This window comes from Carlito syrichta, unplaced genomic scaffold, assembly GCF_000164805.1.
Source record: "Carlito syrichta isolate Samal-C Ts95f unplaced genomic scaffold, Tarsius_syrichta-2.0.1 Scaffold313944, whole genome shotgun sequence".
NCBI classification, from domain to species: Eukaryota; Metazoa; Chordata; class Mammalia; order Primates; family Tarsiidae; genus Carlito; species Carlito syrichta.
The window spans coordinates 279108-294049 of record NW_007258040.1 but is presented as its reverse complement, the minus strand read 5'-3'; the positions used below and the strand labels follow the sequence as shown (position 1 = coordinate 294049).

Sequence of the window (14942 nt, the reverse complement as noted above, 5' to 3'; positions counted from 1 at the left end):
GACCCCGCGGGTTCAGGCAATCCACTCACCTCAGCCTCCCAAGGCGCGGGATTGCAGGCTGAGCCACCAAGTCTGGCTGTCTTTTTTGTTTTGTTTTTTGTTTTTGAGTCAGAGTCTCACTGTCGCCCAAGTTGGAGTGCAGTGGCAAGCTCATGGCCACCACAGCCTCGACCCGCTGGGCTCAGGTGATCCTTTTGTTTCAGCCTTCCAATTAGCTGGAACTACAGATGCACGCTACCATGTCTGGCTTATTATTATTATTTTTAATTGTAGAGATGAGGTCTCACCAAGTTGCCCAGGCTGGTCTTGAACCCCTGAGTTCAGGCCGTCCTCTTGCCTCGGCTTCCCAAAGTGTAGGGATTATAGGCTTGAGCCACCGTGTCCGGCCCAGTGTTACTTTTTAAAAATGTTAATTTTCTATCCTTTCCCTTCATTTCAATAGCCTTAGGGGGTACACATAGTTTTTGGCTACAGAGTATTGTTGTATAGTAGCAAAGTTTGGGTTTTATGTGTGCCCACCTCTCCCACTTGTGCACCTTTTACCCATTAGGTGATTTTCATTCTTCCATCCCTTCCTCCCTCTCTTTTCTAAGTTGTAGTATACATTTTTAATATACTTCTATTAACTTTATTCCCATTTCTTTATATTCAAGAAGAGGTGGGTAATAGAAGGGAGAGATCTCCCTGATTCTCATAGAACCTGCAAACCTGATACATTTAAGGGCTTTTAAGGGCCACCAAATTCCACTTAACTCCCTTCATTTTATAGTGGAGGGGACCCAGCCCTTAAGGAAATTAAGATTCTAGCCAGATATTCAGGTGGTTACAGAGCTAGGGCCAGAAAACGGGTTTCCCACCTCTAAGGCTCTGGCACTTTCGACAGTAAGGTGTTGAAACTATAGATAGAAACCTGGGTTGGAGACCATCTCAAAGGAGGATGAGATTGGAGGGACTTAATGAATAATAGAATAAATACTGGGTGGAAGTTAAAATAAAAACAATGCACCTCACTAGTGGTCATCATCGTCGATTTATTTTTCCCAGTGATGAAGTACTTTGGCCATATACTTGCATTGGCTGAGTACTTTGGCTCTTAGACTAGCACTGGATACTTTGATACTTCAGATAGTATCCTGTACTGTTAGTTATGTACTCATTATTTGTCTAAAAGCCATGTTTCAGGAGGAGTAGAGAACTGCGCTGTGTGTCATCATAAGTAAAGTAGTACTTGACATGGGGTCAATGATCAGTTGAACATATTTAAAAAGAAAATTCAAGATGCAAACTGAAAGAAGGAAGAAGGGAAGTGACCTGCAAATAAATAGTGGGATGAAGAGGAAAGAGACTGGGTGGAGAAAAACTTCACACAGTTCGGGATCAGTAGAGGGAGACAAAACCGTCTAGGTCTTTGATTCTTACCCATGTGTTCAATTTCTGCTCGGAATTTATTTTCTAGCTGTCCAATCAGGTGATGATCATATATAAAGTTTTCGTCAAGGGTATGACATGCTCCCAAAGCCAGTATAATTAGGGCAAGCTGTCCCGAGCTTAAACTTGGCACTGGAAAAAAAAAAAGAAAAGAAAAGAATTGTTCAAGCTTAACAAGGTTCATTGCTTATGATTTTTCTAGCCTTCTGTCTTCCTTAAGACTTATATTGTCCATCACTTCTTTCCTCTGTTCCGCTCTATACAGACTTGTGTTGCTTCATGACAGGGATAAGTTCTGAGAAGTTGGTGGTTAGGCAATTTAACTGTTGTGTGAACATCATAGAGTGTACCTATACAAACCAGAATGGTATAACCTACTACATACCTACCTACATACATACATGAGATAGCCTATTGTTCTTAGGCTAAAAACTGGTATAGAATGTTACTGTCCTGAATACTGCAGGCAACTCTAGCACAATGGTATTTTTATATTTAAATATACAAAAGGTACATTAAAAACACAGTGTTATGACCGGGTGCAGTGGCTCAATCCTGTAATCCCAACACTTTGGGAGACTGAGGTGAGGGGATTACCTGAGCCTGAGGGTTCGAGACCAGCCTGGGCAACTTGGCGAGACCTCATCTCTACAATAGATCAAAAAATTAGCCAGGTGTGGTAGCACATGACTGTAGTTCTGGCTACTTGGAAGGCTGAGACAGAAGGATCACTGGAGCCCAGCAGGTCAACACTGGGATGGCCGTGAGCATGTCACTGCACTCCAGCCTGGGTGATGGAGTAAGACTCCAACTCAAAAACAACAACAAAAAAACACAGTGTTATAATCATACATAGCCACCATCACATATGAAGTTCATCATTATGTGGTTCATGACTTAACTAATATTTTATTCTTCTCTTCTTTATCCCCAAAGCAAAGCCTTTTAGAGCAGTAGCTGTATAGATGTGAGTTTTATCTTGGTTCTTGGTCTTTTCCATAACACCATGGAATATTTTTGGAATCATGCAATACTTACAAAAATTAAAAAGGAAAAAAATGGATAAATAACAAGACATTGGATTTTTTTTTTCTCTTTCTGGTACCAACTTGCCAGGATAGTAATAATTGATTGTTATGTTCTGTCTTGCAGAGTAGCAAAACTCTCATAAACTTTTACAATAACATTATGAGGTAGGCAGAGGTGGCCTCATTTATCCCTCATATTAATTAGAAAACTAAGGCTCAGTACTGACATGACTGGTTCAAGGCTGACACTGGACTCAAACAGAGTCCACATTTTGATTGTTCCATGTTCGCGTCTCTATCATCAGCTTTCTTAATTGTGGTTCATATTCCTATGTCACTGTGAACTCAGCTATCTTATATGACAGTATCACTGAGTAAGAGTCCATTGCTTTTCCTGTGGCCTCTTGAAGAAAAGTGTTTTTAGGACCCAAAGAAGCAAGACTGAGCTGTTGAGTGGGTGAAAGGGGACTGATATACATCTTTCTGTCACCTCAAGTTTTTATATAGCTAGGATAGATGTAATAGATATTTTTAAGATTAGCAGGAGATAATCTTTAGATAGGCAATATTTTCCTAAATCTTTCCGAGAATGCAGGCACTCACCTTGCCTTTCCACACTGTATTTGACTTGTTGGACCAGCTGCTGCTTCAGAGTTTGGTTCTGGAAACCAACAAATCTGAGGGACAACAGGACATTGGCAGCTGCAGTTCCCCTGGTATATTTTGAATGGCTCATTGTGCTCAGCAGAGGGTTTAGATGAAAGTAGTCTTTTTCACTTACCTCTGTGTCAGAGGAGGAAGGAAATAAAAAAACATACATGCAGGTGATATTAAGACTTGGAACAGGGGTTACATTAAAATATTCAGCAACAAGTATGGCGCAGGTCTAGACCAATTCAGTGGCCACTGACTGTGCTGGCGGCAGGCAGCATAATACAAAGGTGGGTCTGATACCCTCCATGCCAAGCGTTACTCCTTTAACAACCAATGTGAAAATGTTTCAATATTTTAACACCTGGTGCAGTCTTACCATTGTGTACTGGCAGAATACCAATCCTACCTGGGAGATATAGCGTCATTCTGTATGACCCCGCAATACCCTTACTAGGAATATACCCTGAAGAACTCAAATCACTCTATAAAAAAGATACCTGCACACGTATGTTTATCGTAGTATTGTTCACGTATCAAGAACCTGGAACCAACCATGCTGCCCATCAAAAGAGGACTGTATTAAAAAAATGTGGTACATATACACAATGGAATACTACACAGCCATAAAAAAGAACAAAATCATGAACTTCGCAGTAACCTGGATGGAACTAGAGTTTATAATACTGAGTGATCTCTCACAGAAGCAAAGATCTGAGTATCACATGTTCTCACTCATAAGTGGACCTTGAACATCTATCGTAATACTATGAGAAAAGGATTGACAGTGGTGGGAAACTATGGGAGGGGGCAGGGAGGGGAAGGGAAGTGGGATTGATGACAGTCAGTATCTGTTTGGGGATGGGGGGACACCCCTTATCAACAAGGGTGCCTGAACGTTGCATATTTGTATACCTAACCCTTAACTGTACCCCACAATTTTAAAATAAAAAATATGTTTAAAAAAATTTTCCCTAATTTTGTTTATGAAGCCTAGAGAGAGTGTCCTAAAAGAAATCTTTGTAATTGGAGACTTAGCTGAAATTGGCATATGCATTGCATGACTCCCTTTCCACAGGGCTTTCTCTTCCCTGGATTCAATTATTGCCTTCTCCATTTCTTTCTTCCTTCCTTCCTTCCTTCCTTCCTTCCTTCCTTCCTTCCTTTCTTCCTTCCTTTCCTTCTTTTCCTTCCTTCCTTTCTTCCTTCCTTCCTCCTTTCTTTCTTTTCCGTCCTTCCTTCCTTCTCTCTCTCTTTCTTTCTTTCTCTCCCTCTCCCTCTCTTTCTTTCTTTCTTTCTATAAAACAGGAGTTTATTAAGAGTACAAAAAGGCTCTCAAGTGGGAGGGGACCTGAAAGAGGGTTGCCCTTCATCTTTTTCTAAATCAATTTGGTTAACACTAAAAAAATGCAAGCAAAAATTCCATGTTATATTAGTGACTGACCCCAACATTTCATTGTCTGATTGTCCAACTGTCCAGGTATCAAGATAATTATTTAGCATTATGCAGCCTTTTGAAAACCCTCCAATTTTAGCCTATAACATGCCCAAGCCGGGCTCAGTGTCTCAGCCTGTAATCCTGCGCCTTTGGGAGGCTGAGGTGAGTGGATTGCCTGAGCCCGCGGGTTCGAGACCCGCCTGGGCAACTTGGCAAGACCTCATCTCTACAGTAAATAAAAAACTAGCCGGGCATGGTAGCACACGCCTGTAGTTCCAGCTACTTGGAAGGCTGAGGCGGAAGGATCGCCGGAGCCCAGCAGGTCAAGGCTGTGGTGGCCGGGAGCGGTCACTGCACTCCAGTCTGGGCAACAGAGTGAGACTCCAACTCAAAACAAAAACAAAAACAAACAACAACAACAACAAAAAAAAAACCATGCCCAAATTCCAGGGATGCAAGGGAGCCACATTATAAGTAAAAGGAGAATCCAAGAATCCACCAAAGAGCTAGAGTAGAGAGGGAAGAGTTAGTTACCACATAAAGCATAGGGCAATTTCTCAATATACTTTGTCTATAATCTTGAGAAGCAGCCAAAAATTCTACCCATCTTCTGATTAACTCATGGGTTGGTAGGAGAGTGAGAAGAACATGAGTTTTGGATTTAGTCAGACCTCGGTTACGCTCTGTGCTCCTTAATTATGATTGTGGATAAGTTATGAACTTTTCTGACCCTCAGTTTCCTCATTTAAAATTTGTGAATATTAACAGCTATCTTCAGATATTGGATAAGAAACCACTGAATAAACTGTAAGATGCTGGATTCAACTGGAGTTTTTTTATTGCTATTCTTGAGAATCTAGGAAATGTGATTTCCTTTGCTCACTGTTCCTCACTTTAAAAGAAAGAGTCAAGAAGATCTGAATGGAGTGATTGTAGAAAAGTCATGGTTTGTTTCCGACACAATGGGACAATTGGGAATCATCTCTCTGAGAGTTTGTGGAAGCATCCAGTTCAGCAGAGTTTCTGGCCCTGAAATAGACTTCTTAGTTCCTGGTAAACAACTCCAATCAGTTTAATGCTAAAGATTAATTTAATTATTTTGTGCAATGAATTGAACTTCAAAGCCTCCGGAGAGATCCCCTATTCTTAGGATCCAATAGGAGAAATGTCAGGCCAGGAAGAAAAATTAGAGTTGGCAGAGTCTATGCTTTAGCCTGCATGAATACAAGTCTGTCTTCTGTGGTGTTGAGCTCTACTTATTGGCTATAGAGCACCAGGCAGATGTAACCACAGATGGCATCACCTCCTCATCTTTGGACTAGTTTGAAGCTCAGTTCCAGAGTACAGTCTCATAGAAAATAAATTACACACCTGAGAGCTACACCAGATTTCAATTCATCTGCTTCAATAATCACCCCTCATTATCCTCCATTTATGAAAGAAGTTAAATAATTTAACAAACATTGGGTCATTTAACAACTATGAAATCAGACTGGGCCGGGCTCGGTGGCTCAGCCTGTAATCCCAGCACTTTGGGAGGCTGAGGTGAGTGGATTGCCTGAGCCTGCGGGTTCGAGACCCGCCTGGGCAACTTGATGAGACCTCATCTCTACGATAAATCAAAATCTAGCCAGGCGTGGTAGCGCGTGCCTGTAGTTCCAACTACTTGGAAGGCTGAGGCGGAAGAATCTCCAGAGCCCAGCAGGTCGAGGCTGCAGTGGCCAGGAGTGGCCACTGTACTCCAGTCTGGGTGACAGAGTGAGACTCCAACTCAAAAAAAAAAGAAAGAAAGAAATCAGACTGGATCTAAACCCAGCTTCTTTTCTCTTACTTTATTATCCTTTAAAAGAACCACACAGTGTCTGGAAATAACACCCGGAGGAGTGGTGATGGGACTTTCACACATATTTCATGAGGAAGAGTTGAGGGGAGAGAAATATATAGCTTGGAACATCTAAACTCAGTAACAACAAGAGCAGTCTTCATTATTTTAAAGGTATTATTATTATTTTTCCATGTAGTTAATTCAAAAATCTTGGGTTGAACTCAAAAAAAAAAAAAATAGATTACATGTCAAAACCAAAAGATAACTTTCTATGATCTTGAAAAGCTTTTGGAAACATAACTTTTCTGTTATTGGAAATCAACAAGACTAGACAGTTACTTGGTAGGGATGCTATGACAGAGAGAGCATAGAAACAGCAGTTAGGGAAGTTAACACAGAATCTGTGATTCCCCATTAAAGAGACATGTCCAAACTGTGGCCCATGGGCTGCCTGTGGCCCAGGACAGCTAGTAATGCGGCCCCACAAAATCTTTTAACATCGTGTGTTTTTAGCATTTATTTTCTTTGTGACCTCATGAGTGATTCCATTTTTGACATTCACAGTCACACCTTATTGGTGACATTGCTTTTTGGCAGAACATACATTTGTGAGCAGCTGTTTTCAGTTATGAAGCACTCAGAGAGCAAAATTCAAACAAACATTTCTGATGAGCACCTTGAGAACTCACTGAGAATTGTGACCACTTCCATTGAACCAGACATTGGATAAAGTAGTTTTACAAAAACAAGATCAAATTCCCCACTAGTTATATATTGTTCTCATTTTTCCAAACTTTGTAATAAAAATATATATAAAAAAAGAAGACATTACATATATACACTAACTATATTATACAGTTTATGTGTGGCCCAAGACAATTCCTCTTTACTCAGTGTGGCCCAGAGACCCCAAAAGGTTGGACATCCCTGCCTTTAAACAACATGCATTGTGGGACTTTCCTCACCATCCCATCTGCCACTCTTTCCATCACTCATGGAGTCCAACCATATTGAACCAGAACAGAATCTTTTCTTAGGTAACTCTACACAGAAACCCTTGTCAACAACCTGTTCAGTGGACTATCACACTAGATTAACTTTAGCTCAAAGTGTACTCACCACAGATCTTGCATAGTTGGCTTGGAATAAGAGAAAACAAAAAGAGCCCCGCTAAGGGCAGGTACTGTGATAGCCTCATCTTCCCAACAGAGTACTAGAATGTTGAGGATTAGCTGGCTATTTATTGGGTGATGAGCAGAAGGCAATGAGAGTTCCTGCTTCAGATTACCTCAGCCTCTTTCACTCAAGCAAATATTGAGCAATATCAGGAGGTGTGGTCAAGTGTATTTGTCCATGCGATGTGATAAATCAGGAAGAAGACTTGAAAGATATGGTTAGCAGGAATAAGGAAATAGCTCCCCTTTGTTTCCTGTCCTAAAATGTTGGGGTTCACATTTATGACTTGCCTTCAGACTGATGAACATAGCTGAGGCGAATGACTGTTTTCAGTAATGTCCCCCCTTCTCCCATTTCACTTTCTATTTATGTATTTATTTTTGTATTTTTGAGTTGGAGTCTCACTCTGTTGCCCAGGCTGGGATGCAGTGGCATGCTCACGGTCACCCAGTGTCAACCTCTGGGCACTGGCAATCCTTCCGCCTCAGCCTTTCAAGTAGCTGGAACTACAGGTGCGCACTACCATGCCCAGTTAATTTCTTATTTATTGTAGAGGTGAGGTCTTGCCAAGTTGCCTGGGCTGGTCTCAAACCCATGGGCTCAAGCAATCTACTTGCTTCGGCCTCCTAAAGTGCTGGGATTACAGGCTGAGCCACTGAGCCCGGCCCATTTCACTTTCTTTATGTTTTATATATGTCTCTTGAGAAATTAGATTTGATGGGTGGACATCATTTAATCCGTTGAGAGCCTGAACAGAACAAAAGGTGAAAGGAGCAGGACTTTGCCCCGCTTTTACTTCCTGCTAACCTGCTTGAGCAGAGACATCTCATCTCATCTTCCCTGGCCTTCAGACCAAGATGCATACTATCAGCTTCCCTGGTTCTAGAGTCTTCAGCTTGGACTAAATTAACCCACTGTCTTTTTTGGGGTCTCCAGCTTACAGACAGCAATAATGGGACTTCTTAGCCTCCATAATTGGATGAATCAATTCCTTGTAATAAATCTCTCTCTCTCATATCTATATCTAATCTACATCTATCTTATCATCTATGTCTAAAACTGTTTTTATCAATATCCAAGTCACTTTTACTTTGCTGCTTCCAATCATGATTCTGAATTCCCATTTTACTTGGCCTGATAATTGATTACCCTCTTCCTCCTTACTTCATATGGCCAGAACACCTTTTTTCTGAAATTTTCTCTACCTTCCTGATTGCTCTTTTTTTGGTGTTCTTTTGTTGGTTTGTCCGAATATATCTGACTTTTTAAAACTAATCTCCTAGAGTTTAGTTTCTGGAACTCTTCTATCTCCTATGTTGGCCTCATTTAATTCCAAGGCTTTAAGTAACACTTATATGCTAATATTTGTATTTTTTTTTTTTTTTTGAATCAGGGTCTCACTCTGTCACCTAGTGTGGAGTGCAGTGGCACGATCATGGGTCACTACAGCCTTGATCTGCTGGGCTCAGGTGATCTTCCTGCTTCAGCGTCCTGAGCAGCTGAGACTGCCTGTGCGTGACCACATCCGGGTCTTTTTTTTTTTTTTAAGAGACCAGGTCTTGCTATGTTGCCCAGGCTGGTCTTGAACTTGTGGGCTCAAGTAATCCTCTTGCTTCAGCCTCCCAAAGTGCTAGGATTACTGGCATAAACCACAGCTCCTGACCTTGCTAATGTTTTCTAAAATTTATATATGTGTATAGAACATCACTATAAATTTAGACTTGAATTGGGGCCTGGTCATGTGACTTACTTGGGTCAATAAGAAGTTAGCAAATATGAGTAAGTGGAAATTTGAAAATTACTTTTTCATTGAGTTCTGTGTTTTGAATCGTGTGACCCACAACATGTGTGAATCTGAGCTAGTTTTCTAGAAAGGCTGTACAGAGAACTAAAGCACGCAAACTGTCAGCCTGCCAACTGCCCGACACTAAGTGATTCTAGATGACAGCATTAGTTGAGCCACCAGATGACCCAAGACACATGAAGACCAATAGAACAGCCTAGTTAATTCACAGAATTGTGAAAAAATGGTTGTTTTAAACCACTAGGTTTTGGAGTGGTTAGTTATACTGCAGTGGATAAGTGATACACCATACTAAGATTTTTTTCCCAGTTATGTAGTTCTAGCAACATTTTAGTAAGCTGACCACCTATTTCATTCCTAGGTACCTCATGTTCTGTTAACCTATGTTGTAGATCCTTGTGGGTCAAAACATTCCTAGTGTCACTCTGGTTCTATAGCCAGTTATGATAATTTCTACAAGTTGTCTTTGGCGATTAAGTACTGTCACCTCATTTTGACTAATCTAGGATCACATTATAGTGACTTAGATAATTTCATTGGCTAAATGTCTCACTGTCAGTCCCAACCACTAATTCATATCTTCATGCCACAGTTAATATTCTCTGGGCCTTTCCAGGGAAGAAAGAGGCCAGGTGAGTTGGGACAGACTTTGCACATATCTCCTTGGAACATACTGGCATTCAATTCTAGGGATGGTTTTAGAGGCAATTTATTATTGTACACAATAAATCGCCTTCTACATGATCATTTTTCTTAGCCTTGAACTGCACATTTCTGGCATCCTAATGAACTGAAGTATATATTTTTTACTGTATAAATATGTGCAACCATCATCATATTCAATGACAGAATATATTCAAAGATAAGTTAGGAGATGTGATGTTATCGTCACAGAAAACAAGAGGAAATGTGTCTCAAATTAGACACGTTTTATTCAGGTCCAGGCCTAGGCAATCCCTAAACTATTTTCTGTCTTCATAGATTTGCCTGTTCTGGATATTAATATAAATGAAGTCATATAAGATATGGTCTTTTGTGACTGGCTTCTTTTATTCTGCATAATGTTTTCAAGTTTCATCTATATAATATATATTATATTATAAGAATATACCACGTTTTTATCCACTCAGTAATTGATGGACATTTAGGTTGTTTCTACTTTTTTGGCTACTATGAATAATGCTACTATAAACATCTATAAGTAAGTTTTTCGGTTTTGTTGGTTTGTTTGTTTGTTTTGAGCTGGAGTCTCACTCTGTTGACCAGACTGGAGTGCAGTGGCCACTCCCGGCCACCGCAGCCTCGACCTGCTGGGCTCTGGCGATCCTTCCGCCTCAGCCTTCCAAGTAGCTGGAACTACAGGCACGCACTACCACGCCTGGCTAATTTTTTTGATTTATTGTAGAGATGAGGTCTCGCCAAATTGCCCAGGCGGGTCTCGAACCCGCTGGCTTAGGCAATGCACTCACCTCAGCCTCCCAAAGCACGGGATTACAGGCTGAGCCACCAAGCTCGGTTTATAAGCAAGTTTTTCTTTGGACATGTTTTCAACTCTTTTGGTATATAGTTAGGAGTGGAATTGCTGGGTCTTATGGTAACATTTTATCTACTTTTCTTGAGGAACTGCCATTCTGTTTTCCAGAGTGACTGCAACATCTTGTGTTACTACCAGTAATGTAGGTATGAGGGTTCCAATTTCTCTACATCATCTCCAATAATTTTTAGTCTTTTTTTATTATAGCAACCCTAGTGAGTGTGTAGTGGTATCTCATTGCATTTTGATTTTGATTTCCCTAATGATTAATGATATTGAACACCTTTTCATGTACTTATTGGTCATTTGTATATATATTTTTAAGAGGAAATTTTATTCAGAACCTAATGTCTTAATTGGGTTTCCATTTGTCTTTGTATTAGTGAGTTGTAAGAGTGTAAGAGTCCTTTATGTATTTTAGTTACAAGCTCTTTGTCAATTTGCAAACATTTTCTCATTCTTTTTTTTTTGAGTTGGAGTCTCACTCTGTCGCCCAGACTGGAGTGCAGTGGCCACTCCAGGCCACCGCAGCCTCGACCTGCTGGGCTCCAGTGATCCTTCCATCTCAGCCTTCCAAGTAGCTGAATTACAGGCATGCGCTACCACGCCTGGCTAATTTTTGATTTATTGTAGAGATGAGTTCTCGCCAAGTTGCCCAGGCAGATCTCGAACCCACGGGCTCAGGCAATCCACTCACCTCGGCCTCCCAGTGCACTGGGATTACAGGCTGAGCCACCGAGCCTGGCCCATTCTCTCATTCTATGGGTCATATTTTCTAAGTGAATTCCTAAAATCACTGACTATAGTTGAGTCTTTCTTCAATTTGAGAAACATTTTCTCTTTTCTTCTGTAACAATACCATCAACCTGCAAACCCCTAACTTTTCTCCCAGTTTTTTTAATTCTTTGTACTTACTACCCACCAATCTGTTTTGAAATTTTAAATGTTGTAAGACCTTAGGATGTCATGCTAAGATATCATTATTATTTATTTTTTAGGTTTTTTTTGATTCAGAGTCTCACTCTGTCACCCAGGCTGGAGTGGCACGCTCACAGCCACTGCAGTCTTGACCTGCTGGGCTCTGCAATCCTTCCACTTCATCCTTCCAAATAGCTGGAACTATGGGCACATGCTACCATGCCCGGCTAATTTTTTTTTTATTTATTGTAGAGATGATGTCTTGCCAAGTTGCCCAGGCTAATCGCGAGAAATGAGCTCAGGCAATTCTCTTGCTTCAGCCTCTCAAAGTGCTGGGATTATAGGCTTGAGCTAATTTTTTGATTGACTGTAGAGATAAGGTCTCACCAAGTTGCCCAGGCTGTTGTCAAACCCATGCACTCAGGCAATCCCTTCACCTCAGTCTCCTAAAGTGCATCTTTGCCATTTTAATAGCTCTGTGACCATAGATAAGACCTTAATTTCTCTAAGTCTCCATAAAACACAGAGAATAACAGCTCATATCTTCTAAGTTTTCCTGAGGAGTCAATGAATATGGAGGGTGATTAGAATATTACCTGGCACAGAGCAGTAGTACATAATTAATAGCTATTATTATCTCACTAATAACAATCAACTCATTTATAGCTGCTTAAAGTCTGGTTGCTATGTCTGATACCTCTGTCTCCCTCAATCACGTGTCTGATCAATCACCAGTGCCATGCTTTCTACCTTCTGGAACCAATCTGTTTCTCCCTACCTGTCCTTCCACCACGTGGGTCAAAGTTACCTTAATTTCCTGCACCATTGAGATAACTCCAAATTTGTGTCTTAACATTTACTTGTACCTTCGCCAAGCCATTCTCCCCTCAATTCCTGAGCGGCATTTCTCAAACTTGATTTGTACATAGACCACATTTAAAGAGAAGAAATTCTCAAGGAACCCAGTTTGAAAATACACTGCCTTAGGACTTTTAATCTATGAAAATGGAAGTTTTGAATTTTCTGTGGAACAGAAATATGTTGTTATTACGCTGATGTTTTAAAAAGATATATTTGCGTGGTAGCTCATGCCTGTAGTCTCAGCACTTTGGGAGGCAGAGGCGAGAGGACTGCCTGAGCCTGAGGGTTCCAGACTAGCCTGGGCAATTTGGTGAGACCTCATGTCCACAATAAAGAAAAATTAGCCGGGTGGGGTGGCACGCACCTATAGTAGTTCCAGGTACTTGGCAGGCTGAGGCTGAAGGATCACCTGTACTCTAAAAAAACAAAACAAAACAAACAAACAAAAAAAAAACAAAAGGAAAGAAAAGAAAAGAAAATCCACATTATTCCTGGTTAAAACCTTGAAGGCGTCCATTTGCATTCTGAATAAAATTCCAGACTTGAAATGTGATCTGTAAGAACCTGTACTTTCCGGCCCTCTGTTTGCCACTGTCTTGATATGTTGTATCTTCCTTTATGGTACTGATAAGATTTGCAATTTATTTTTTTGCAGAATTATTCTGTAATTGTGTATACTTAATGTTTGTTTCCTTGTCATACTGTGAGTTTCTCAAAGGCAAGAATAAGTCTTTCTTTGGCTCAGCATGGTGGCTCATGCCTGTAGTCTTAGCACTTTGGAAACTGAGGCGGAAGGATTGCTTGAGCCCAAGAGTTCAAGGTCATCCTCAGCAACATGGCGAGACCTCATCTCTTAAAAAAAAAGACTAAGTCTTTCTTGTGCACCATTGTGTCCCCTATCGCACCATGCACAAGGCCTACTACATAAGAGGTTGTCAAATATTTGCTGAAAGGAACCTCAGATCCTAAAGCCAAACGATACATTAATAGCACGTATTAGTAGATAATCTCACTGAATACATAATTTGAAGTTTATACAAGAATGAACTTGAATAAAAAGTAAATGATGGAAATGGATTCCATCAGGATTAAGATTGAGTTGGGCATTTAACATCTAAGCATCTGGGGTTGAAGTCAAGGTGATCCACGTATTAAGTATGTTACAGTCATTTATCCAGAATTTCTTTATCTAATCAAGCAAACCAACTTTGACATAGTCTACACTCCCTTTGTTTTGCCACTCTCCATGATGATAAGTAAGAGCTATGTAATCCAGTTATTGAAGGTGAACACTGGAGCGTGACCCAAGCACAAAAAATGTCTACTAACACCCAGGTCCTTCAAGACTTATTGGCAGAGCAATACAAGACCCTGAAAGCTCCCAGGGTGATCAGAAGAGCTCTCTTAAGACAGGTTACTCTGAGCTGAGGACAAATGGCCCCAGGTCACTCCCACCTCCCATCCATGGGGACTATAGCAAGAGTACAAGGCGAAGCACATATCTATGTAAAAGCTACCAATTAATTGAAGAAACTGTTCAACAAGATACTTTCTGTGCTTCTATTTTGACAGAATAACTTTCACAATGAGGTGGAAAGAAAGTTATTCATCTGGAATTTTCAGAGTCCTTGGAGTTTCACACTGGAACATGGCAATGTGATGAGAGCCACCATCTATCTCCACTCTGCTCCCCTCCCCTGCCCATGGGCCATGGCTAATCTCTCCTCTCTCCTTAACCCCATGATGATCTGCATCGTAGGGCGTTGTCAGTGCACCTGTGTGGACACTCCGGATAATATTTCGCTGTGTTTGAGCCCCATCAATATTTCCTACAGACAAATGCCCCTTGCCTGCCTCTGATCCCAGGGGTATACAAGCTTGGGAGGACTTAACTCAGGGAAGAGGCCCAGGCAGTCCTTGGCTGTACATTCAAGGCTATTTGGGCAAATACTTCTGGGGTCTTATGATCTGGGTGACATGTCCCCTTGTTCCAACATAGCTCTTGCCCCCAGAGAAGGGCATGGTAGAGAAAGCTATAATGAAAAAGGCCAGAGTGAGGCCCTCTAAAGAATCGGGTCCCAGATCTGAGAGTGATACAAAATGACATGGAAGCAACATGACTTATTCCATCTCTTTTTTCCTGTTATAATATGTTAGTGTGTAAAAGAAGCCAGAACTGGAAATGAGATATGAAATGTTTCATTAGATGAAGGTTTGTTTTTCTCCTTTTTTTTTTTTTGAGTTGGAGTCTCACTCTGTCACCCAGACTGGAGTGCAGT

The 14942-nt window shown here is 40.9% G+C and overlaps 1 protein-coding gene across 1 annotated transcript in view; it reads right to left on the bottom strand.

Moving 5' to 3' along the window:
* TCN1 (transcobalamin 1) overlaps positions 1–7568 on the bottom strand; it is an 18581-nt gene extending 11013 nt beyond the window's left edge. Inside the window, exons 1-3 of the mRNA XM_008070708.1 lie at positions 7490–7568; positions 3060–3239; positions 1420–1560 (exon numbers count right to left, since the gene is read on the bottom strand). Coding sequence (XP_008068899.1) covers positions 1420–1560; positions 3060–3239; positions 7490–7568 — 400 coding nt within the window. The remainder of the gene's footprint in view (positions 1–1419; positions 1561–3059; positions 3240–7489) is intronic.
* Between the last annotated feature and the right edge of the window lie 7374 nt (positions 7569–14942).